This window comes from Kwoniella dejecticola, chromosome 7 (genome assembly GCF_000512565.2).
Source record: "Kwoniella dejecticola CBS 10117 chromosome 7, complete sequence".
NCBI lineage: Eukaryota > Fungi > Basidiomycota > Tremellomycetes > Tremellales > Cryptococcaceae > Kwoniella > Kwoniella dejecticola.
The window spans coordinates 364,384-388,467 of NC_089307.1; the positions used below are offsets into that span (position 1 = coordinate 364,384).

Below are 24,084 nucleotides of genomic sequence, written 5' to 3' on the forward strand. Positions count from 1 at the left end.
GTTTCGTCCTTCACTCTGGACTCGGCGAGTTGAGTGTCAGAGCCCGAGCAATGAACAGTCTGAAGAGTACTGTGCGTTGTCCGTTCGGCGTACGCGGAGTATCAGAGAACAAGTCAACTAGCACTCATTCATCGGACAAGAGAGATCGTCATGACAACGAGGAACCAGTCTAATCTGAGAAGCTATTTCGAGCTGCGAGTTTTGGGTTTCCAGTTTCCGCTAAAATCAAATCAAACGTTTCATCCTTTTCAGGTCGATCAACTAAATACTCGATACCTCGATACTCGTCAATATCGACTAGCTTGGCTTGGCGAAGTTGGCTTGAGCATACCAGATAGACATCGATTCCGCCCGGGTCGAGCACGAGCACGAGCACGGCGTGAGTAGAGATACGGCACTTGTTTTGAACACTACATTCCATGGCGCATACAATCATCTCTAATTTCGATTTCGATTACAGTTATGTACAATTACCAAACTCCCTTCGATTCCAATCAATCCAATATCACAGATATTCTACAACCAATCGAAAAAGCAAGTCGACGATGATGACAATAATAATGAGAATTTTGCACAAGAAAGAGCGAATGGGATGACAATAAATCAAAACTTACAAGATCTATCTACTGCACAACCATACCATACCATACTGTACCAGGCGCAAATACAACGTTAACTATCATAAGTATAAGAGAACCATTCTCACTCCTTACCTCTTACTTCTGACTGATCCACCATCCACATCCACATCCTACAGCGACCACCAAACCAACGACCAACAATCCCCTCCATCCCCTCGTCCACCTCCTTACCCCTTTCACAAACGTCTTGTTCATCAATTCCTCGATTCCTAAACCCTTCTCACCCACTCCTCCTCCTCCCTTCTTCAGATTCGCATTTCTACGAGACGCAGGAGAATAAGTAGGGAATAACGAAGGATGTTTATTCCCTCCTTCATTCATTTCTCTGTCCTTATCTCCCAACTTCTTGATCTTATCGGAGGACCTTTTCCTTCTGATTCTCCCACCTGCACTCTTGCCTCCATTCCCGCTTCCAGTGGCAGTAGTACTGGTACTTCCCCTAATGCTCGTCGAGGATCTATCCCTTTCCCTTTCTCTGATCGAGTCGGATTCCCTGCGTTGGGCGACTCTTCGACTCAAGGTCGCTTCCCACTCGCCGCCTCCCTGAGCTCGGGCTACCGTGGGCATCGTACCTACGCCTGAAGAAGCGCTGGTCAGAGACGAAGTCATCGTCTGTCCTCCGCCACCCAGCGCTGGCAGAGCGTCATCGATATCGAACATCGATTGACTCGACGGCCTGACCTCGTGTTCATGACGCAAGTGGGTCGAGCGCCAAGATAAGAAAGCGTCGATGAATGTATTTGTATATCCCGATGGATCATTCAGGATATTGAGAATCTGCTGGACAGCCGGAGGTAGGGCTGCTTGAGATTGGGCTGGCGATGATCCGTTGGATGAAGGTGGAGAAGGGGTATAAGCGCGTGGGGCGAAGTAGCCGGAAGTCTCGTCTGTGTCTGACGGTCTAGGTGTCGGTTCGATCTCTTGAGTCCGTATACAAGGGGTCTTGGTATCAGATGGCGAGGCAGATTGCGTTTCTTGCGCAGAAGATGGGTGTGACGGAAATGTGAAGGTGGGTACGATGCTTTCTAGATCGATGACGTCGACTATGCACAGATTCGATTCGATGCATTAGCGCGACCATACACCATCACGCGAGTGACGCAATCGCTTTTGAGATGTGAGATATATGCTCAGTCTGCTCACTCTCTTCACCAAGGACCAGGACACCATGCAACCAATCAGACCTCCCTATGTATCCTTCCACCAATCTCCTGAGTTCAGCTTGCGATGATGTATCTTCGCGCAGTTGAGGATGCAGCAGGCCGTTCAATGTGTTGTACGAGCGATTTATCTTGCTTCGCGCCTAGCACGCAAGAAGATTGTCTGTCAGGCATTGTGCGCAGTAGCAATGTGATGTATATGAGTGGACTCACTTGTTCAATCGTTTTCAAGCTCGTCATCAGCCTCAATACGACCTTGCCTCCCCTGACGATCCCTACACCAGGAGAAACCTCTACGAGATGTTCGCTCTCCCTCAACCTCCTCAGACAAGCTTCGACCTCCTCCCTTGATCCGAGCAATGCCAACTTCAGTCCAGCGTCGTCGTCCTGAGTATCGTCTTCTTGCCATTTGCTGAGGCTCATATGCAGGCTCAGGCTCTCGGAAGGTAAAGTCAAAGTGGGTAGGACTAGTTCGTCCTCTATTGACCCGGATCGTTGCGCATCGTACTCGTGAATGCCCATCGGGGAGATTGATGAGGTTCGAGAGAGTGAAGAGAGGGAAGCGACGTATGAAGGCATCGAGGTGAAGCTTGCCGGCGAGGAGGGTTCGGACGTTGTAGGTAGATAAGGCGAATCGAAGGATCGTGTGATATGCTCGAGAGTCAATGGTGTCACACCGTGGCTTGAGGCGATGGTAGTGGACTGGCTTGGCGATCCTGTGATTCCTGCTGCTTCCGCGCCTCGGTCAAGCGTAGGATTAGGCTCAAAATGATGATCCAGAGGATGGACTGTGTCTTCGGGACTGGGCGGTACGATCCTTTGTTCTGGCTTGGTATGGATTGGTCGTGAGGGCGAAATAGCTTGAGCAAAGCTTGAAGGGTGTTTCTCGGAGTTCGACCTTGAATGTGATGGTGATATCGATGATAAGGTGAGAATGTTATCTTGCGTGGGAGTTATACCTAAGCCTAATCCTAGACCTGCGCTCGAGGAGGCCAAACTATCCCCTCCCTCTGGGGTGGATTCGCCATCCTCGCCTTCTTCTCGTTCTACATGAGTCTGGGTAGACGTTTCGCCCTCGTCGTCCTTATCTTGATATGCATAGTCGCCAGCAGCGTCATCCTGGCTTTCAGGAGTTCTGGGCATGATCAGATCTACTTCAGATTGTTCGCCCCAACTGGAAACGCTCTTCACGCCATAACAACTATCTGCGCCCTTGGTGTTGGGCGTGGGTGGCGATTCATGTTGATAGGCTTTGGCGGCATTGACCGTCCTTGATCTGGATGAAGTGGGGAACATGTCTTTGGAGATGTTGTCGGTGTCAAAGTCGGTGTATCAATTATCATATGGAGTAGATAAGGCTGTACTGAGGAGATGGGGCAAGACAGTGGCAATGGCACAATGAGCAGTCGTGTTGCTTGATGATAATTGATTATTCAAGTGCTAGAGTGACAATGGTTATTGGAATGATGCCGATGATGTTACATGCTTGCGACGTGTATGTGTATGCTAGTACAAAGGTATGTGTATGGTATGGTATTCTACGGTGGTAAGATAATAAGCACAGATCTCGTGATCGGTTGAATTCATCGGTCGAAATAACCATACCACGCACGGTGACACACTCTCTTCTAGCCTATTACGTACAAAAGGTTGATTCCCACTCACCGTTGGCCGGATAAAGTGGAGGTTGGAAGACGATACACATTTGCCACTTTCGTCTCAGTAAGTTACATTGCAGTCGTCAGAACTCATCTTCCTGCTCGTCCACTGGCATGGTTGGGGATGCATGTAAATACACCATGTAATAATGTGAGAATGATATAGGTGGTAAATCTCAATCTTTAGCTGAAGTGGATGACATGACACCTGATTCATTTTTCCTCTTACCAACGTTTCTCCCAACCGTCATCTCCATTGTCGCCATCTTGATCCGACTGCTGAGCGTCCTTCTTGAACACTATTTCTGGGCTGTATCGACCCCAACGCTCTCGCTTTCGGTTGTCCCTGTCTTTGGACGAGAGGTCGTCGTGCTCGTCCGCCATGGCAACCAACTGAGCATTGAATTCAGCGAGCTGCTCAAGCTGAGCCTTGAGATCCTGATTACCGCTTTTGAGCTCTTTGATCTTGACACGAGACTGCTCAATGACGGATAGAGATGCTTGAACTGTTTCAAGATGCTCAGCCCTGATACATATGGCTTGGTCGACCGCGTATTCGGCATTGGCCGAGTCGGATTCTGCGTATTTGATGCCGAACATCCCATGCGCTGCGTCCGCTTGGAGATGGACCAATTCGGTCTCAAGATCTGCCTTCCTTCGGGTCAAGTGAGCGACCGTCTGTTCAATGATCTTGTCTAGATTACCTTCGGTCTCGAAGTCATCGTGTTCTTTGACACCAATCAGGCGGTCGTCTTGCTTGGGACCTGCGAGGAAGGATGAGTCGGCTTCGTGAGATGACTGCGTTTTGTCTGGAGCTCGGGCGATCTCAATCGGGGTGATAGTGGACTGACAATCGAGAAGGGCAGTCAATTCTTGGTTTTTGGTCCTTACATATCTGTTCTCGACTCTTAAGTTTCGGATAGTGGTCTCGAAATCTTCAGCCTGATGTCTCAGGGCATCTTGCGCTCGCTCGAGGTCGAATATCTTTTGTTGACAAATCATCAGGTATCAGGCAAGGTCGGGGTCTTCGATCGATCTTGGCCGAGGTCGGACTCGTTGCCAATCTCAGAAGAAGAGGTGGTGAGGTCGATCTGACCAATGTCCGAGGCGAGAGGAGAGATGTCATCGAGCGAAGCACCGTCTAAGGCGGGTTGGCCTATCAGGGACCAGGGAGTTTCGACTGATGAAGCTTGTGCCAAAGTTGACGATGCGGAGGACTTGACGCTGACTGAGGAAAGAGGGGGAGAGGATGGCTGTTGGATATCGTCATCATCAGAAATGAAATAACGTTAGGCTTGGCAGGATCAACTCACATCGACTGGGTTGGTCGTGGCAGGCTGAATCATCTTGAGAAGCGAGAGGGAGACAAGGAAGAGAAGGTGAATGTGATGGTGCTGTCGATGGTATGGGCAATAGCAGAGATGAGACTATGTATCAATAGATGAAGGTCAAGTAAGGAAAGTTGTTTATCGTTGGTCGGAGGCTGTGAGTCGGGGACGGAGCTATGAGGAAGAAGGAAGAACGGAAGAATGAAGGAAAGACGGCGAATGAAGGAAAGACGGCGAATGAAGGAAAGACGGCGAATGAAGACTGAAGAATGAGGAATAAGGAAATCGGGATGAAGAAAGAAGAATCAAATGAGAACAGGGTGCATACATACATATATGTTGCTTTGTTTTGGGTGAAGTGATGGAAGAAGCACATACACTCCCGAGACCAATCGAGCCGTCGTACGACTGTAAAATGAGGCGGGCATGAGGTGTGATCATCAAGATCAAAGGCAGACGAAGCACATGCTTGCCGATTATTCTGCTCTCTCACGATTAGTTCAGCGCATGAGCCCCCGGTCTGGAATTGTGGCACATTCGCCATTGATGGAGAAAGGACGTAAAGAGGCTCAAATGGCTTAATGATACTTGTAAACTAAGATTGTCATGCAGCATATTGTAGATCGCCCCAATTGTCCGTGTGAGATTGCTGCAATACCATGAGCAATGAAGAGCACTCCAGTACAAGGCGTGCAGCAGCATCGCCTATAATTACGCGTAGATGTATTTAGACAACACTTCTAAGATAAGTGACCGGTGCCACTTACGCGGCGTTTATTCGGTATATGTCGTTGCGTGCATTATGGCTCGATCATGTGGTTTTAGCTTGACTTGACTTTTTGCACGCGTAGATCTCTGGTAAGGGTCCATTGGTCCATTTCACTGTCAAAATGCCACTTTTGGACGTTGTAGTAAGATTTGCGTTTATTGCGTTCGGTTTGGTTTGCGTGGATGCATCAGAGCGCGTAACCTTTGCTTGAGCTTGCTTGCCACTTGGATGCAACTTATCTACCTATCTTTAAATTTCAGGCATAGTCTTACATTTCTTCATCCTTGCATTTCTTTTTCTTTTCCTCGTTCATCATCTACCCTCTGCATCTGATCACTCCACTCGTAAACATAGAGGTGAATAAGTCAAGATGTCCCAATCGCAAAACATTACAGGTCGAACCGACCCATCATTGGACATTGCTCCTACTCCCCAAAACACCCCTCTCGATACTGGTGTCCTCCAGAACAGACCTGCCAACCTTGGTCAACCGACCGTAGAGACCCTTGCTGAAGGTGAAGAGTCCGACGGGGACGATGACGAGGATGTTGGTGGAGCCAACCCTGCTAGTTTGTTAGCTCAAGTGAGTGCGCCGTTTTTACAGCAACACAATAAAATACATGTAAGGGAATCAGGGGGAACGTGCGATGCTTCGAGGTGAAGAAGGAAAATTTGCGAAACGCCAGATGTGTAATGATATTATGGATATACATGCCATTGCGAGATAATGCATCCTCCTCTGGTAGCCTTTCAGAATGGACAGTCCGGCTTCCATCACCTATCTATTGGTCTCCGTCTCACAGATTCTTCATCGCCCCTCCCTTGTTGCTCAGTCATGGCTCATCCGGTATCTGACATCTGCTAATCCCAATGATCTCTGTAGAACCCCGCTCTTCTTGCTCTCGCTCAATCCAAACTTGGTGACCTGATCGGCGCCTCGTCAGGATACATCGAATCCCTCCCTCCCGCTGTCCGAAGAAGAATCGACGGTCTCAAGGGTGTCCAAGTTGAGCACTCCAAGATTGAGTCCGAGTTCCAAATGGCCATTCTTGAATTGGAGAAGAAGGTGAGTCAATCGCAGTCTCATGCAACTATCCGTGTCCAGGACCAACTCATTATTTATACAACAGTTCCTCGGCAAATTCGCCCCATTGTACGAAAGACGAGAAGCTATCATCACTGGAAAAGCCGAGCCCACCGAGACTGAGATCGAAGCTGGTAAAGCCTCTGATTCCGACGATGAGGACGACGAAGAGGAGGGTGCTAAGGTGGAAGAGATCAAGGATGAGAAGGATGCCGGAGATATCAAGGGTATCCCTGAATTCTGGTTGACAGCGTTGAAGAACCACGTCCCGATTTCCGAGACCATCTCAGACAACGATGAAGCCGTGAGTGTATTCTTCGGCTGCTTTGAATGACTACTGAGCTGACGAGGTATAATGGCAGGCCCTCAAATCCCTCACTGATATCAAACTGTCATACCTCGAAGCTGGTCAACCCGGCTTCAAGCTCCACTTCATCTTTGCCGCCAACGACTTCTTCGAGGACACCGAATTGACCAAGACTTATTACTACCAAGTGAGCTAGTCTTAGTGCAGCTGTCTCACAGATACTAGCTGACCATAGGCGTGTTGCAGGAACAAGTCGGCTACGGTGGTGACTTCGTCTACGACAAGGCTATTGGCCACGAGATCAAGTGGAAGGAGGAGAAAGATCTTACCAAGAAGGTTGAGATCAAGAAGCAAAGAAACAAGAGTGAGCTAATTCTTCTCGTTCGGAGCTGTGCGCGATCCAGCTAATATGATCTGAACCCACTAGCCACCGGACGAACCCGAGTGATCAAGAAGGTAGTACCGACCGACTCATTCTTCAACTTCTTCAAACCCCCTCAACCCCCTACCCCTGAGACCCTCGAGTCGTCTGATGTTGATGAAGACGAGTTGGAAGAACTTGATGCCAGGTTAGAGTCTGATTACCAGATCGGAGAGGACTTCAAGGAGAAGATCATCCCTCGTGCTGTGGACTACTTCACCGGTAAAGCCCTTCGATACGAGGGTGATTTCGAGGATGAGGATGAATTTGACGATGAGGACGATTTCGATGATGATGATGACGAGGATGACGAGGTGAGTGCGAGTCTCATTCGAACAATCTGGATCTTCTCGGGACAAGGTCTTGCAAGTTGGATGTGACTCATTTCGGTGTTGACGTATGGATGCTTCGGCTAGTAGGACGGAGAAGGTCAAGCCGAAGGCGCTGCAGCTGCTAACCCAGATTGCAAGCAACAATAAGCAATCATTCAGAATGAAGGCATGGCATCGCTCATAGTAACAGAACGGATAAAACTCGTGCCATTTGGTCAATATATCTCTGTTTTCATTTTTCCTCCTCCCTTTTACATTAATTCTTGACGTAGCAGCAAATTAGCAAAACATCATGGTCCTTTCTTGTTCATATTTTATAGCTCAGATGCCAGAATGTTAGAACTCTCCTTGACCATGCTTGCAGTCAGGATAGTACCATGGACCATGCTTTGAATGGCTTTGCTTTGAGCTCGGATGTGCGCATTAACCCTTGCGCAAGGTGTATCGTTGAGAGGTGTCCGGTGAATCGGGCATCGGTTTGACCGAACAAGTGAGCAGCCTGACGCGGTCATCCTTTCCTTTCGGCACTTGCCCATTCTTACTCAGTCGATAACTCGGATTACATTTCAGACCGTATTCAGCTGTCTTTGCTCACTATTCACCACATCTCGCTGTTTATACATACCGCTTTCATACTGGGATCTTATTTACACGACGTCACTCTTTCAATGAAGAACGCCTAATCGCGTTGCCAAACGTACAGAATCCGACCAACGCCAAGCCCATTTCCGACCTCCTCCGCGTTCAGCCTTTACTATCACAATTATCTTTCCCAACCTTCACATTTCCTATAATCTCCACCACCCGAGTCAAGTGCAAGTGGTAGACTGTCCAGCATGGGCTGCATCCCATGCACGACTCTCCAGCCGGAGGTATCCCATCTCAACGCCTGTTACCCACCTTCGAAAGCCCTTCTGACCTCCGGGCCAGAGTATCGACCTCTCTCGCAGGACCTGTCGAAACTGACTTACTTCGCTACCAACAAACCCTCGAAACTCGCCAAGATAGGCGAAGAACTAGAAAAGCGAATCGCGAAAGAGTCCACCAGATCTACAGAGGGTTATCCGAAATACCGAGCCAGCTTGTTGATCTCCCTAGCTATCCTTCGGGCGGTATTGATAGAATGTAAGAGGGATATACCATTATTCGCCCGGAGCGCCTTACGGTCCATTAACAGCGCATTAGATGTCAAGGTCTACCAGAGGGACGAGATGGATCTGGAGGTTATAGGAAGAGCAAGTGCAGCTTTCATAGCGTTCACGACGTTCACCGATGGATCGTTGATAGGTGTAGAAGAGGGTATCACAAGGAACTATTTCGAGATCCTCAGAAAGTTTAGTAAGATGGCTACGTTCTCTGAATTGAAGGAAAAACCAGATGGAGATAAAGAACAACAAAATAGAACGAGACTGATCGCTCTAGCCAGTCTGAACGGAGCGATTTCTTCGGATGGGCTGTATTCAAGTCAAACTGAATTCGCAAAACAACTTGGCATCCTCTTGCCTCCTCTGCTGGTCAACCTTTTCGAGCAATCCAACTCAAATAATACAATGGACCAGATCATCAATCAGACCGCGAAGATAGAGTTAGACCACACGAATACACCGTCCCCTTATTTCAGCGATTTCTCAGTGAAGCGTCCGCTGAACGACCGCCGAGCCCCGTCACTGCACGCTCACATCCCAGGCGAAAAAGGCCCGAGCAACCAAGACGTGCTGTATGCGAGTCTGAAATCGTTCAAATCGCTGATCCAGCAATCCAAGATCTCTCAAGCTACGAACATCATAGATAAGATCGTAGATCTCTTAGATACGCAGGGCAAGAGCTGGGAGGATCTAGATAGGTGTAATTGGTTAGCTGAACGATTGACAGCTTGGATCATCCTCCAATACCGATTCGTCGTACCCACTCGCCTGATAGAAATTCTAGTAGATGATCAAGCTACCAATCAACCGAACTTCAAAACGGCCAAGCAATCCACAATCCTCGCAATGGTCATCACTATCCTCAACTCGACAATCTCGCTGGTCGGCTTAGGTGTATCGGACCTCTTAGGCAACTTGATCACGCTCATTATACGTCGAATCAAGCTAGACGAGCGTGATGTACTTTTGCCGGCGCTGGTCAGCTGCGTGAGCGCTCTGGGCACGCACATATACTATGCCGACCAAATCAACGACATTATCGAGGAAATTTCTATCCGAATCGCGGAACTCTCACCGTCCGATAAAAACAGATCAGAGATCATACGAGTTCTGACAAATTGTATTATCGGGGTTATGGTGACTACCGATCAGGGCGATCAAGAAGCAGACTACAAGATCAACAACGTCGGCATCGGGACAGACGGTACACCTTCAGGTTCAACAAATACACCGACTTCAAACGATAAAGGTAAATCGAAATCTGCTGCTCCACCTTCAGCAGTATCGACACCCCAGACGGAGAACGCACCGCAAAGAATACATCATAAATCCAGCAGAAGAAACCCTATATCTCCGGAAGTATGGCAAGAAACCCTTCCACTCCTGTGCGAAGCCACTTACTCAGTCAGAATCACCTATGCTAGAGCTTTGCTGCTCTTCATACAGACTGAATTCCCCCGGTCATCGTCGGCCAAATCTTTCAAGGCAACACAGAATGATTCCGGGTTATACCGGTTCTTGAATGCCCTCAATGCTAGTGTATATACTTTACTCATATCGAATTGCCTCGGCGTGGGCGTCGGTGAAATACCAAGTCCTCTTGTGGGCGCTACCTCGACTTTACCTAGCCCCGTCCCAGACGCTCATCCATCGACTGTTCCGGACAATTCAACCGCCCATGAAAACGGTGCGAATGCCGTCAGAGATCATACGCCAGGAGAGAGAAATGGCTCGATCTCGAACAAAGAGAAAGGTGTATCGTTCAACCTGATTTCCCCTACTCCCTTGAATCAGTCTACCGATCAAAGTCAGCTACCAACTCCGACAGAAGGTACGACCTCAGGCAATGGCAGCGGTACAGTGACACCAAATAAGAAGAGACAACCTAGAAGACCATCGCTCCCTTTGAACAGGCTTCAGTCAAATCAAAATATCTCGTTTTTCGACCAAGTAGCCACGCCGAACGATTTCTCGATCATCCTTCGGATCTTGCTCGAGATCTATACTGAGATCTTACCCGCTCAATTGATCTTAGTGGGCATACCGATGTTACTTGCGTTGGATCGGGATTCGGGTAATGACCTGATTAGACGGAGTCATGATGGCAAGAATGCGAGCTGGGTGATCGAAAGAAAGAAGGCGATCAGGGAGTTGGTCTGTTATATCTTCAGAGCAATAGGGGAGAAATGGGCGATTGGGAATGTACAAGATATCGCGCAGAAGGTGAGTCGAGCTTCCTAAGATTAGAATGGCATCAATTTCGACAATCCCGAAACTATACCGATTGTTATGCTGATCATCCTGGTATTCCACCCAGTCTTTAACATCATTAGCTGAGCCGTATCTCATACCGCCTTACCAAGCTCCCACGCCCACTGCCAATCTTGAATTGCCCGAACAGGCGACTTCGTTCGTACCTATCAACATTGAGGGAGAGTCCTCCTCTTCTTCTAAACCTCTCATGGATCCTGAGTTCCTCTTGAGCAATTTGAGCGAATCACCCGCGGTGCAAGGCGCTACCAATCGAGATGCACTGAATTTGCGGAGGAGGTGGGAGACTAAGTGGAATGTCGAAGGAGCTATCAAAGACTGTAAGTTGTTTGTCTTATTAGTCTGATTCAGGATCTGTTCTGCACATGCGATATTGATTGATGGACTTGTTCGATGTGGACAGCCATTGAAAGATACGCCTCGGCTCACGTCAAGCCTGACGACCACGAGAAACATCATGAGATTGCGAATGTGCTTATGAGCATGAATAATGGCTCGTACCAGTCGTTCGGGAATGGCAATGGGACTGGAAGTGGGAGACCGGGAAGTAGGAGTATTGATATTGGAGATTTGCGGGAAGCGTTGGGTGAGTACATTCCTATTTATGCAATCGTGACTCCTGCCATGCGCGCGAGAATTCTTAATCACTGCAGCGGAAGAGCGCATCAGCTAATGCGCTCAATTTCTCTTGTCTCGTGTTCAGGCGGTAAAGTAGTAGACGACTTAACAACCACAACATCCTCACCGCCCTCGATCATCTCTTCGTCGTACTTGACTCAAGAAGATCAAGTCAACTTGACCAATGCGATCCAGAAATCTCTTTCGCAACGAGGACAAAATAGGACGTTGAGCGTGAATAATAATCCGGATGTCAAGGAGGTGTTGAAAGATATTTTCAAAGATAAGAAACGAGCGTCGAGCGGTGCTGGTGCTGGTGCTGGTGCTGGTATGCACGCGCACCCTCACGCTCACCCTCAGGCGCACAGAATAAGGACTGTTAGTGCGAGTTCTGGGCTGGGTAGAACCTCATCAGCGAAAGTTCCGACTGGCAACGAAAATGGTATTGGAACTCGAGATGAAAATGTTAATGGGAATGGGAATGGGCACGGTGCATCCGTTGGGACAACTGACTCGAGGCAAACGATCCATGGGGATGATGGAAAGAACGGTGATGTAGAAGTCGTACATGCAGGAGAGAACAAGAAGATGAATGGGACCGGTCCGGTATTGGAGTTGGGCAAGGTATTGGCTTGATCGACTTGATCTGTATGGGAGTTGCAATTGCTCCTGGTCTTTGGTATCTGGCATTTGGTATCTGCTATCACAATTCAGCGCGAGGAACGATCATATATGCATTCATACCATGGTTCTTCTATCTGCGTCTCATATGTCATGTTTCTCCCAATGGCTCGTGGTTATACGGTATCACTTATCCAAATAATCCAAATACAGAATGAAGGATTTTTTTGAGTTGTATGTATCTTCTTGTATGTAGTCTCGATCGACCCTACTAAAACTCGTTATTCACCGACTGCATGTTCAACTCAAATGCCGCTGTTATCGCCTTTCTTCGCTTTGAGTCGTGCTCTCGCACATCCCGAAATTCGCAAGGTTGCTCGGGAAGATCACCTGCATCGAAGATCCAGCCGGGAGCGGGGTCCTCAGCTTCGCATGCCACGCTGATTGTTTGGCATTCGCAGTGGCATTTCGATTTCTCTTGTTCTTGACCTTGATCTTTACGTCGAAGGATCTCCCTGAGTACCTCGTTCTTCTCTTTATAATTATCCCTTTGTTCTTTCCAAAGATAATTGCCTGTATCTCTTTGTTTGAGATTGTGCTCGCACGCCTCCAGGGCTTTTTCCTTCTCTTTCAATTGTTCTTGAACGCGATGTAGGAGCTGTTGGCTCTCTTCCAACAAGCGGGTCTTGCGGTCCAACTCCAACTTCAACTTCAATTCCAGCTGCGCCTTCAAGGGTTCACCCGGGATACCTTTTCGCCCGGATTGGACATCTCGACGAAGTTTCTTCAGCTCCATACGTAATTTCATTTCTTCCACCTGTACAAGGGGGGGCATGAGATCATTTATCAGTATACAATACCAGTGTCATGTCAGTTTGTGCAGTCAGTAGAATCGAATTTTGGTCAATCCTTTCGTAAGGGTCTGGAATGGATCGGAATTGGGACCGAACGCACCGTCTGAGCTTTGATGATGGAGGAGGGAAGTTTCGATCGGAGGTTTCTGGCTTCTCTCTCCTTGCCAATGATCTTCAATCGGAGCTCTTGGATTGCCTGTGAGAGATGTGTGGCCACCGTGGGATCAACGGCACGACTTTGATCGTACAATGTTTGGGATGATTTCAGTAGATTTGTCAGTCCGGTGTACTCATTGTCACAGACATACTAATACGAACCTTATCTTCGGGTGAAACGTTATTGCTGCACTACTCGTCGAACTCCACTTAGATGCATAGTAACCGATAGATATATATATCTGTACATAGTCTGAGATACATTTCTATTCCCCTTGAGAAATGTATATCTCGTGAACCATATCTAGTACTAGAAGGACACGTCTACTCAGAGGCAATACGAACAGTCACAAGCAAGCTATCACACTCATCTTGTATGGACATGAATCGCGCATCGATACGAGCGAGGAAGTCTTTCGATTCTTGAAGCTCGGACGGGAGGAGAACGATCTCGTTTGGATTTGACATATTATTCTCATTCGTCTCTTTGAGGTCTGATGTCTTGATTGTAGCAATTGATCCGTGCTGGGACGTATGAAGCGGCCCACGGTTCGGTTAGTGGGAAGTAGGAGTCAGTGATTGAGTCCTGCAGGGTCAGATGAGTATCGGAATGGGTCTATAGGGCGCTATGAACGATGTAGTAGTATAAGCAATCAGGCAGTGATCGGTTTGGCTCTTCTTGCAGAGCTTCGAGGTATCTTCACGACGGGAGAGATGGGAAACAAAGATTATGACTATGACGCAAGGGCCCTTCTCGGTGTGCGACGCACAGACCTGCCGCACAGCATCGGAGAAGCATTCAAGTGCAATTTTCCATCAAAAGCGAGCCGTGCATCTCTTTAGAGTCCCTCTGGGATATACCGCACGGCGAGATAACATAAGATCTACTGTAGTTTGCATCATCTCTCTTCCTTCAAAAATCCCCCCCGGTTCATATCTTCTTTCCTTCTTACCACGCACATAATTTCCATCCAAAGCCAAGCCCCCTTTCCTCCGCCTCTAGCCCCAACTCTTGGTGCTCATTCTCACGCACGTCCCCTTCGAACACCCGTCTATCCTTATCCTCGGTTTCCACGAAATGAGCCACCGCAATTCTTCACCCGACGAACATCACAAACACAGTACCTTCACCCAAACCTCACGCCCGTGTCCCTCGCTCTCCCGGATAAGTCGATCCGAAGGTAAAAATCACAGCCGAACCCCGGATATACGGACCATTAACACTCTTGCCCAGTATGGCCAATTCAACACCAAGGCCTTCCTGAATGTCCTGTCAAAGGAACAGGGCTATGAATACATCGAAGGAGATAGCGATTCACCTCTTGTCGACAACCATCGTAAACATTTCGAATTGATCTGCTCGCCCCTTGTGAATGGGAAAGAGAAGCCTCAGGATCAACGATGTGAACACAAGCTCCATTTCGAGAGATCACTCAGAAGCAAGACCCTCTGGATCGGCCCGTTCGAGTTGGTTCTGGCGAAAAGTGATTTACAGCATAACCACGAGCCTGATCAAAGTATTGTCGATGGCAAATTGATCAATCTGATCAACCATGGAGACGACTACAATAGCGAGAATCCAGAAGCGCACACGCCTGACTCGTCGCGAGTCCGAGTCGGATCCTCATCTACCACCTCAGCTGAATCCGGGGGTGAGGCTGATCTTTCCAGACTCGAAGTTGAGAATGAAGCACTGAAGCTAGAATTAGAAGAGAGTCGCCGCAGTGAAGAGAAAACAAAACGAGAAAACGAACAGCTTGCGAAAGATAATGACCAGCTCAGAACGAGGAAACCGGTGCAGATCCGGTTTGTAACTCACAAGAATAGCAAAGAGGGAACGCCAATTGTGGAAAAAGATCAGGAACAGTCGAAAGAGGATCACGAACGCTTGAAGGCGGAATACGAGAGACTCGGTGCGGACTTTGAGAAGACAAGACAAGATTATGAAGCGCTCAGATTGGAGCATGCACAGCTCATCAAGGATTTTGCGAATCTGAAAAAGGACCACACAGACATCACGGGGATATACAAGCAGGCCGAAGCAAAGATCCGAAGGCTGGAAACACAAGTACCAAATCTAGAGGTGGGCATGGAGGAGATCAAGAGCTTGAAAACCCGTTATGAGGCTCTCCTGAAGAAGCACAAAGAGACGGTGCAGACTGTACGAGAGAGGGATGAATATGCGCGTAACGAGAAGAGGATAAAGGACGAAGCAGCCCTGCGGCTCAAGCAAGCTGAAGAGGAATATGAGGCACGGAAAAAGGCAACGGAGGAGAATTGGGAAAGGACAAGAAAGGCGGCGGTTGAGATGGCGAATGAGCGGGAGCAAAAAAAGAGACGCTTAGACGAGAGCTACGCTCAACTCCTTGAAGTCGATGACAAAGGCGAAGGCGAGGATGAGGATTGACGGGTTCTATCCATTAAGTTGCTGGACTTCCTGATGAAACGAAGACATCTAGCTCCTGGCAGCCAAGGAGGTTTATGCGCGAAGCCTTCAGCGTCCGCATGATCGTCTGCATTATGTAAACATGTATGTGTATCGCTCGATGCATAATCAGTATGCCATGTCCTAGAGCATCTTTGCCACCCAGCCGTGGTGGACCACCTCCACCGCCATGCTGGTACCATAGCCACGCGTCGATGTCATCTTACGAGTACGTCACCATATTCAACGCACGCATTGATGCATTCGAGCTTGGCTCACTAATCTCACCATTATTCATTCTATTCACCAAATTCCACATTTGCACTTGAGGCAAAGATACTGACAAGTCAAGCCTGCCAACATGGATCCATCAGCTTCTGAACCGAAGGATACCTTGAAAGACAGGGAGAGGCCGATAGAGAACAGTCCTTCAACGGTCGCAGGTCAAGCTTCGACCTCAACTCCTCATCTCGCCGAGCTTGGGTCAACGTTCACCGTGAGTGACGGAATGAAGGTATATAATCCAGTATCAGAGTCTTCCACACCCAAAAGTAAGCTTGCTTTCGCTCGTGCATCTGACAGTCTAAGCTCACGTTTGGAGTATTTGTCAGCTGAATTGGACGATACCTTCTTCGAACCTACTTTGTTCGACGTGCAATCACATCATTCTTCGGTTCTTTCTCGCAATAAAAGACTGAATGAAGCTCCTCTTTTGACGGCTAAACATCGAGATGCGGAGAAAGCGGAGAAAGAAAGGCTGAAGAAAGGTAAATGGCCTAACGTGAGTATATGACTCTACCTCACATTTCAGCCGCACACAAATAGGACACAGAAAGGTCCTTCAGCTCCAATCTTCACCTTCAATTTAGAGTCGAGTGGGAATTGTAAGCTGAAATAAGTTGATAGACCACGATACGGATAAAGTTCTCAGACGGAACGATCATCCAAAATACATTCCCTAGCGATTCGCCCATCCAGCCAGTATACGGATTCATCCGTCTGGCTCTGCGTGACGAGGTGCTTTCCAGACCTTTCATCCTTTGTAAGTTCCCGTAGTTCCCCTTCACTTTCAACTTTTGACGACGTTTCCAAACTCGTGCACCCGGTCTGACACATAAATGGATGGCTGAATTATGTTTGATGATAACAGACCAACCTCCACGTACCAAATACCCAGAACATCCTATTCCTCCTTCAACATCTACAAAACCCAAACCGGCATATGCCAAGACACCCATAATACCACCTGCGAATTACGGGCACGTGCGAGGATCCGCTGTTCAGGGTTTGCAAGGTGGGACAGGCGGGCAAGAGACGTTGTATGAATTGGGATTGGTGCCGCAGAGTGTGCTTTTGGTGAGATGGGAGGATGACGAGGAAATGAATGGTAAGCCGTCCCTGTCCTTTCCTGTCTATCTAATTCATCCGGAGTCACATCTCCACACTCAATGAAACACATCTTTCACCTTTCAATATTCTAACACATTGAGAAGCGAGCGAGTATGACTGACTAAGTCTGTATTTTGTTGGGATTCATGTAGCCAGCTCGTATCCCGCTCCGATACATGAACACCTCAAAGCGCAATCACAACCCCTTCCCCCGTCCATACCCAAAGAACCCGCGCCAACACCTACGACAAATACGACCCCGGGTCAAGCGAAACCGGGTGGCGCTTCGGCGACAGGTGAGAAAAAAATACCGAAGTGAGTGTTTCTTATTCCAGTCAGCATGCTCTTCGAGCTAATATTCGTTCCATGTGTAGATGGTTGCAGAAAGGTCTACTGAAGAAGAAATGAATGAATGAATGAATGATGTCAGTGCACTATCCGGCGTCGTGCGCACATGAAAGATGACATGGTTCGTCGTGCGTCGATTGCGATTGATCCGACTCATACAGCAGCTTGATCGTCCCGGCCGGGGCTGAAAGGTGATTTAGCATTGATACCGGTAGAAAGGCTGCTCATAGAACCTGTTGTAGATGCATTTATACATCATAACCTGTATAAGTACAACACCCGAAGAATGCTTGACCTCCGTAGATGATTGGCCCTTGTTCGGGATCGACTGTCGCTCCCGCTGTTCCTCGTCGTACATGCCAGCATGCCAGATCGACAGATTATGACGAAGTATCTGATTCGCAATACCACACGTTAGCTCCCCTTCATCCCCTTCATCACCGTTATCAGGGTATGGATGAAGGAAGCGGCGTGATGTGACCTACAATAGAAGTAATCATCCACAAGCGGTAGATAACCCTCTACCAATTCCCCAACTAAACCAACCAACGGTATCCTCTCCAAACCCTTTGATAAGCTGAGGATCTTTGGTCTCGTGAATCCAAGCCACATAGGTCCAGTTAAGAACGCCTTAACCAATAATCTCTTATCTTGGATCGCGTTGTTTTCCATCAACAAATTCGAGGCGTTCGCTGAAGACGATTTCGGTCGGAGGTATCGTGCGAGCAACAGCATGCGAATTACCGAGAGATAGGGTATGTATGATCTGGAGATTGTTAGTAAAGAATTGGATTTATATCGGTCGGTCTGGCGCTATTGAGGAAGTGAATTAGCCATGATCACGATCATGATTCATCACAGCGCCATTCGCGGTCAAACAATGCTTTGAGGAGAGAGTGAGTGAATATATGGGAAGACGGGGAGACTCAGACTCACGGCACTTCGCATAAGTAAGAGAACGTTGATTAGCCCTATAGAGCTCCAGATTATTTCGGAGATGTATTCTTTGCCTTTCAATTCGTGTAGTAGATTCAGCGGATGATCGAGGTGCGTCTCGGGTAGGTTGTCAATCATGGGATAGAGGTGGTCCCGTAATGGCGCATAAGGAGCGAGAGAGGGAGTGAGTGGAGTTGACTTGATGTTGCCATTGTCTTTCACTACACCGTGCTCCGCATTTGTGGGAGATGAGATGCTTTCTGGGGGCAAGATACTGGGGTCGATCTCTCTTTGGGGGACTGGATGAGCTAAGACGGGCCGTTTCGTTATGCGTAGTATAGTCAAGCGTAAGAACGTCCTGGTGAACGAGCAGTCAGTTTCTGGTCTAGCAGCTTGCATCAAGTATAATCACATTGCCAGGTAGTTTTTGGAGACACAGCAAGCCGAGGGTCGAGATAAAGTCAGACTACTCACTTGATCATCTCGATGATAAGGACTACTTTCCACCGTACCCTATCGCCCCCTTTACGCTTCGCAATCATCTCCACGACCAGCTGAACATATCCAATAGTATTCAACGCTTTGCTCGCTCGTTTGTACGCTGGTGATCGCGTGGTCCAGTATCTGGTATATCTCGTATGTTCCGATTGAGCAGGCAGAAGAGGTAATGTCCGATTGGTGACATTAGTCGAAGTCGAAGTCGATGTTGAGGATGATGACGATGGTGGGGAAATTTGCTGGTTTTGAGATATGAATGGATGAGGGGGTAGAGATAGATGCTTGGGTATATGGGAATAGAGTATCTCATCATGGTAATTCGACACCAGTCCTAACAAGGCGTATACTGCGGGTGTGTGATATCATGGGTCAACATACAGCTCTCGGGAAGATCCTAGCGGAGAAGACACTCACCTCCCTCTGAAGCTAGCTCGGCATCCTCGAATCGACCAGGTAATAACCACGTTACGTTGCTCAATCCAGATTCGATAGTTTGGACTGTCGAGAGGTTGGACAGTAGAAGGGAGTGATAGGCCGTCAATGGCGACATCGTCAATGTGAGGTCGATTCCAGCTCGGAGACTGATATCAAGGTCTAGAAGAGAGCGGTACTCCCAGCTCCAGCGAAACCGATGAGCCAGGCTTGTACTTTCGATGCAGCTGGAAATAACAGGTGAAGGAAGACGGAGATGAGAATGACAGGAATCCTCCGGAGGGTGCATGTACGCAAAGTGAATCTCGGCGATTTACATACCCGGACTTCACCGTACCGTACAAACTAATTCTGAAATTTTGACTTTCTCCATCTTTCGGCGAGGTCAGGCTGTTGATACAAGTACTCGATCAACCAGTAAGCAATTTCGGAAAGCGAGATCGCACGCACAATGGCCAAGAAAGCAAGCACAAGCACGTCTACCTCGACATCTACCCAGACTTCAAATGGCTCAAGCTCGAAGAAACTCTCAACTCAGAAAGGCAAAGCTGTTTCAACGCAAACTAGCTCGAACTCGAACTCGATAGATGATATCTTCGCGGCTCCCAAAAAGAGGAAGGCCGAGGACATTGTAGCCACAACTTCGAAATCAAATATAGTGAAGAAGGGCAAGAATAATGCGCAAGCAGAACCTGCAGGTAAATTATCAGGATCATCATCAACGCTTAAACCGAAAGGGGAATCATCATCGAGGAAATCGAAGGATATAGTGGAATCGGAGAGGAAGAAGCAGAAGCACAAAGCGGTGCCAGAGGAACCTGACTTCAAGTCTGAGGATGAGGATGAGGATGAAGAGGAAGACGATAATGAAGAAGGTGATATCAGCTCAGACGATTTCGATTCGGAAGATTATTCAGATTTCGAGGATGAAGATGACGATGATGAAGATGGAGGACAGAATGGAGCGAGGAAGGTGGAAGAAGTGTTTGATCCTTCGTCATTGAGCGAAATCAAGAAGAAGATCGAAGCTCAGCGGGCGAAACATAAATTAACAGCTGCAGCAGCTTCGGGGAAGAAACGGTCGGGTAAAGATAGAGAGGATGATGCCTTATTTGCAGATTCAAGGGGATTGGGAACTGGTAAGTCAACTTAATCTCAGTTCGCAGCTTCAAACAAATATCCGTTCTTCAATCCAAGCCGTCGTCAAGCAACCTGCATATCCGCATATTGGAGCTCTGATTCTTTGGCAGACCTCGGGATTGGGATTTCGGATTATCCAGCTGACTCTGGGCGATTTATAGGTAGGAAGACGGAAGAGGGGTTTACGATTTATAAAGAGGTCGATCTGCAGATTGATCCCACTGCTGGAGGTGAGTCCAACACTCAATATGGACTGGATGCGGACCTACTGCAAAATGCAAAATCATTCAATTCCTCATCTTCTTGGAACTGTCTGGACCCCAATATGACATTGACACCTTTTCGCTAAGCCGATGCTGATGCTGATGTTTTTCCTTTTTTCCTATCCAGGAACACCGCTATGCCCATTCGATTGCGATTGTTGCTTCTAGAACTCCCAGAACAGGGTCTATAACTACATTGAGAGGGAGAGGAATTTCATGATTGTCATTAATACTATACTGATATTTCACTAGATATACGTGTATTATATTATATTACCAAGCTAGAGCTACAAAGCACAGTCGATGAAACCATGAGTCAAGTGTGATGTAAACGGAATGATCGTGTTTGTCTCGTTAATCATCAATTATAGAAAGTCGTGAAAGGTAATTCGTGTATCCGGACTAGAAATACAGTATCCATTCCATCCTCTTTACGCCTTTCATCTCCTCAAGATGCCTAGCTCATTCCAACCGTCTTCCATCATAATATAATCAATGATTCACCTGCGCCAGGACTTCTACATTCTCCACCATCTCCTCTTCTTTCCTTCCCCACCTTTGACCCCCACTCTCAAGCCCATCTTTTCCAGATCGACCTCATCTTTACTATCCCGCAATCCAAGGACCACCCGTCCTTTATCAGACTTGATCGTTATTTTCGAATGATCAATCCTCGAATGGCTCGCAAATCCTCCATACAGCTGATCGAATAAATCGCTTTGTTCCTTGAGACTGTTCGGAAAGATCTTCTCGACTTGAACAGCTCCATCATACTCTGCTGAATTTGATCGCTTTGCATCTCTCGATAAGGAGAGAGGAACCATAAATGTGGTGTAGAATGACGAGTAAGGATTGCTTATCGGTTTCAACAGTGGAGAAATGATTGATAACGGTTCGGGCGGGCGAGAGGATGTGATGTGAATGGGACCGTGGAATTCGTTCGGTCTATGCAACGTGATCTTTAGCTCTGAATGGTCTGATGATTTGGGCATAGAATTGACTCACAGGAGTACGAGAACGTCCCCTGATTTGGTTTCTATCTTTAAATCCACTTGTCGGTCCTGGTCCAATTCGAGCTAAGCCGCAAGCATAATTAGCCATCCGCCCCAGGTTGGGAAGGCTCAGGATTGACCAGAAACAAACGACAGAACCTCGTTTGACTAATTCCAAATTTAACTTACTATGTCCACCTTGATCCCACCGGATCTACTAATCACTTCCACCCTGGCCTTCTTCCTGCCCTTGTCTTTCGCCCACTCTTCGGCCTGGTGAGAATTGATGATCCCCAAACCCAGCTCGATCCCACCGTGTTCACTCAGAAACCTGGCATCGGGCGTGACCACCCACTCCTTAGCCATCTTCGCCAGCCCATCAATCGGTGCTCCGATCGTACTATCATACCTCGTCTTTGGCCCACTCGAAAGACCGCTCAAAGCGACATTCGCGGCGTTCGTCACTTGGTGCGGGACGTGGAGGATTGATTCTTTCAATGTCGGATCAAGGTAATGCGTCGACCAGATCAACATCCTATCCTGTGCTCGGAGTAGTACCTCTTTCTCTGCATCGCGCTTCTGAGGCTTAACGACCGGCGGATTGGGATCAGGAGGGAAATCCGGTGCGCCGGCTGGAGGACTCATAGGTAATCCGTGCGTGTTGGAGCTGGACGAAGCGGAGGAAAAGACGGTGCCGATACTGGCACCTGTACTGATTGGTGGTCTCGATGACGTACTTGAGCTTGTGCCCGCGTTGGATGGACCAGCGAGCAGGTTAGGAGCGGAGCCCATCCCGTTTTGTTGGTGAGATGGGACACGTTGATGTCTTCTCGGAGGTAGATTCGGGGGAGGAGCGCTCAAACTGGCGTAAGCGTATTGAGCTGAGGGTGCAGTCAAGTCGGACGGGATTTGAGGTTTATAGTCCGGTCTAGCAGTGATGAGTTGTCAGCAAAAAGTGTTGTGCGAGATGATCTGGGTGACGTCGACATTTGCCAGATACTGCGGATTAGAGAGGCAGATACCGGAGATGACCGAAGCAAGATATACTCACTCCCATTGAGGTGGTTCCTGCAGAATCGCAACGAATATCAGCCAAGTTCGCAACATACATGGAGGAAAGAGGCTCACTGGAACGGGTACGTTGGTTGGGACAGGTGGCAAAGCCCTTCGTTTACCCCTACCACGACCATCTCCCTCGATCCATTCGTACGCCCCGTCCCACTGCTCGTGGCCCATCATATCCACTTCCGACTGACTGCGTCGCATGGGCAAGTTCGGTGGACTTGGTCTGGGCGGTTGACGGGGAGGTAGAGAAGGCTTGAAAGTCGTCTCGGGTATATCCGTGTCATTTGGTCTAGGTGGGGGAGTAGGTGGTTTCTGCTGTTGTTGAAGCACATTCGAGGAAGAAGGTATAGGCGATAACAGCGAAGCTTGGTTCAACCTTGTAGTAGCTTTATGCAGGGGTGACTGCGGTGGTGTTAATGTATGTCCAGATCCTACACCGGCGAAAGCTCCTTTGGGATGCGTGAGCAGGTCTTCTCCCGAACCCATGCTAGTATCGTGAGTTTCGGTGCTGGCGCCATTGAAGCTGAAAGATTGGGAATTTGAGTGGCCAGTCCAGGAGCTTGCATGGCTCGAAGGGAGATTGAGGGAGGCCTGATATGCTGATTCGAGGGCATCTCTATCGAAGTTGAGCGGTTGATACTCTGACAAAGAGAGAGATCGGGGTCGTTGAGTTGGTGACCTGTTGGGAAGGGAATGGCGGAGCTGGTAGGTAGATGGTAAAGCCATATTGGCGGTGAGTATCAAGGACGATTGGTGATTGCTGACATTCGGACGTTCAGTGATGATTCTGGATGCGATATAAGTGAGAGCGAATCAAGAGGAGGAATGTGAATGAGCTGAAGATGAGTCTTCAATCTAGCTTGATATCTGCTCGACGTCATAAACATTCTTTTCGTCTAGTAACCTATTAAACCTTAACCTCGCCCTGGCACATCAGGGAAATCAAATTGGGGCACCACATGACGCGCTAAATCTCCCTTTCGAGGTCTGAGCGCCGGCTTCCCATGATTTCGTGAAATGTGCGAAGATGCTTGTGAAGGAGAATACATGAGATCGATCCCTATAACAGTCAGCAGAGCCCGACGAGGTGTCGGGATGATAGCTGCTCGTGAGCGAGTAGAAAGTCATGTCTCGAGTGTTGTGGGGCATATAAAATGGAATACTCTGTTGCTGTCTGTTCATCTTGCAGGTTATCGATGGCATCCTTCCTGTGAGTTTTGGTTTCTCATTG

The 24,084-nt window shown here is 48.2% G+C and overlaps 10 protein-coding genes across 10 annotated transcripts; 5 read left to right on the forward strand and 5 right to left on the reverse strand.

Moving 5' to 3' along the window:
• Positions 1-716: 716 nt before the first annotated feature.
• Positions 717-3,097, reverse strand: I303_105770 (uncharacterized protein; the record flags this gene model as incomplete). Its single annotated transcript, XM_018409082.1, has 3 exons — positions 717-1,684; positions 1,785-1,944; positions 2,015-3,097. 3 exons carry the CDS (start codon positions 3,095-3,097, stop codon positions 717-719), a joined length of 2,211 nt encoding a protein of 736 aa, XP_018261354.1.
• Positions 3,098-3,684: 587 nt separating this feature from the next.
• I303_105771 (uncharacterized protein) lies at positions 3,685-4,805 on the reverse strand (the record flags this gene model as incomplete). Its single annotated transcript, XM_018409083.1, has 2 exons — positions 3,685-4,443; positions 4,773-4,805. 2 exons carry the CDS (start codon positions 4,803-4,805, stop codon positions 3,685-3,687), a joined length of 792 nt encoding a protein of 263 aa, XP_018261355.1.
• A 1,121-nt stretch (positions 4,806-5,926) lies between these two features.
• Positions 5,927-7,847, forward strand: I303_105772 (uncharacterized protein; the record flags this gene model as incomplete). The annotated part of the gene is made up of 7 exons (XM_018409084.1): positions 5,927-6,139; positions 6,440-6,622; positions 6,687-6,944; positions 7,003-7,134; positions 7,194-7,311; positions 7,375-7,682; positions 7,788-7,847. 7 exons carry the CDS (start codon positions 5,927-5,929, stop codon positions 7,845-7,847), a joined length of 1,272 nt encoding a protein of 423 aa, XP_018261356.1.
• A 689-nt stretch (positions 7,848-8,536) lies between these two features.
• I303_105773 (uncharacterized protein) lies at positions 8,537-12,370 on the forward strand (the record flags this gene model as incomplete). The annotated part of the gene is made up of 4 exons (XM_018409085.1): positions 8,537-11,068; positions 11,163-11,436; positions 11,520-11,702; positions 11,820-12,370. The coding sequence occupies 4 exons, from the start codon at positions 8,537-8,539 to the stop codon at positions 12,368-12,370; spliced, it is 3,540 nt and encodes a 1,179-aa protein (XP_018261357.1).
• A 256-nt stretch (positions 12,371-12,626) lies between these two features.
• I303_105774 (uncharacterized protein) lies at positions 12,627-13,163 on the reverse strand (the record flags this gene model as incomplete). Its single annotated transcript, XM_018409086.1, has 1 exon — positions 12,627-13,163. One exon carries the CDS (start codon positions 13,161-13,163, stop codon positions 12,627-12,629), a length of 537 nt encoding a protein of 178 aa, XP_018261358.1.
• A 1,280-nt stretch (positions 13,164-14,443) lies between these two features.
• I303_105775 (uncharacterized protein) lies at positions 14,444-15,772 on the forward strand (the record flags this gene model as incomplete). Its single annotated transcript, XM_018409087.1, has 1 exon — positions 14,444-15,772. The coding sequence occupies one exon, from the start codon at positions 14,444-14,446 to the stop codon at positions 15,770-15,772; it is 1,329 nt and encodes a 442-aa protein (XP_018261359.1).
• Positions 15,773-16,151: 379 nt separating this feature from the next.
• Positions 16,152-17,587, forward strand: I303_105776 (uncharacterized protein; the record flags this gene model as incomplete). The annotated part of the gene is made up of 6 exons (XM_018409088.2): positions 16,152-16,341; positions 16,402-16,571; positions 16,697-16,832; positions 16,941-17,177; positions 17,332-17,494; positions 17,554-17,587. The coding sequence occupies 6 exons, from the start codon at positions 16,152-16,154 to the stop codon at positions 17,585-17,587; spliced, it is 930 nt and encodes a 309-aa protein (XP_018261360.2).
• A 354-nt stretch (positions 17,588-17,941) lies between these two features.
• Positions 17,942-19,511, reverse strand: I303_105777 (uncharacterized protein; the record flags this gene model as incomplete). The annotated part of the gene is made up of 4 exons (XM_018409089.1): positions 17,942-18,340; positions 18,464-18,821; positions 18,938-19,307; positions 19,376-19,511. 4 exons carry the CDS (start codon positions 19,509-19,511, stop codon positions 17,942-17,944), a joined length of 1,263 nt encoding a protein of 420 aa, XP_018261361.1.
• A 333-nt stretch (positions 19,512-19,844) lies between these two features.
• I303_105778 (uncharacterized protein) lies at positions 19,845-20,964 on the forward strand (the record flags this gene model as incomplete). The annotated part of the gene is made up of 3 exons (XM_018409090.2): positions 19,845-20,532; positions 20,695-20,763; positions 20,924-20,964. 3 exons carry the CDS (start codon positions 19,845-19,847, stop codon positions 20,962-20,964), a joined length of 798 nt encoding a protein of 265 aa, XP_018261362.2.
• Positions 20,965-21,314: 350 nt separating this feature from the next.
• On the reverse strand, positions 21,315-23,579 carry I303_105779 (uncharacterized protein; the record flags this gene model as incomplete). The annotated part of the gene is made up of 5 exons (XM_018409091.1): positions 21,315-21,741; positions 21,802-21,872; positions 21,978-22,716; positions 22,840-22,856; positions 22,917-23,579. The coding sequence occupies 5 exons, from the start codon at positions 23,577-23,579 to the stop codon at positions 21,315-21,317; spliced, it is 1,917 nt and encodes a 638-aa protein (XP_018261363.1).
• Positions 23,580-24,084: the final 505 nt, after the last annotated feature.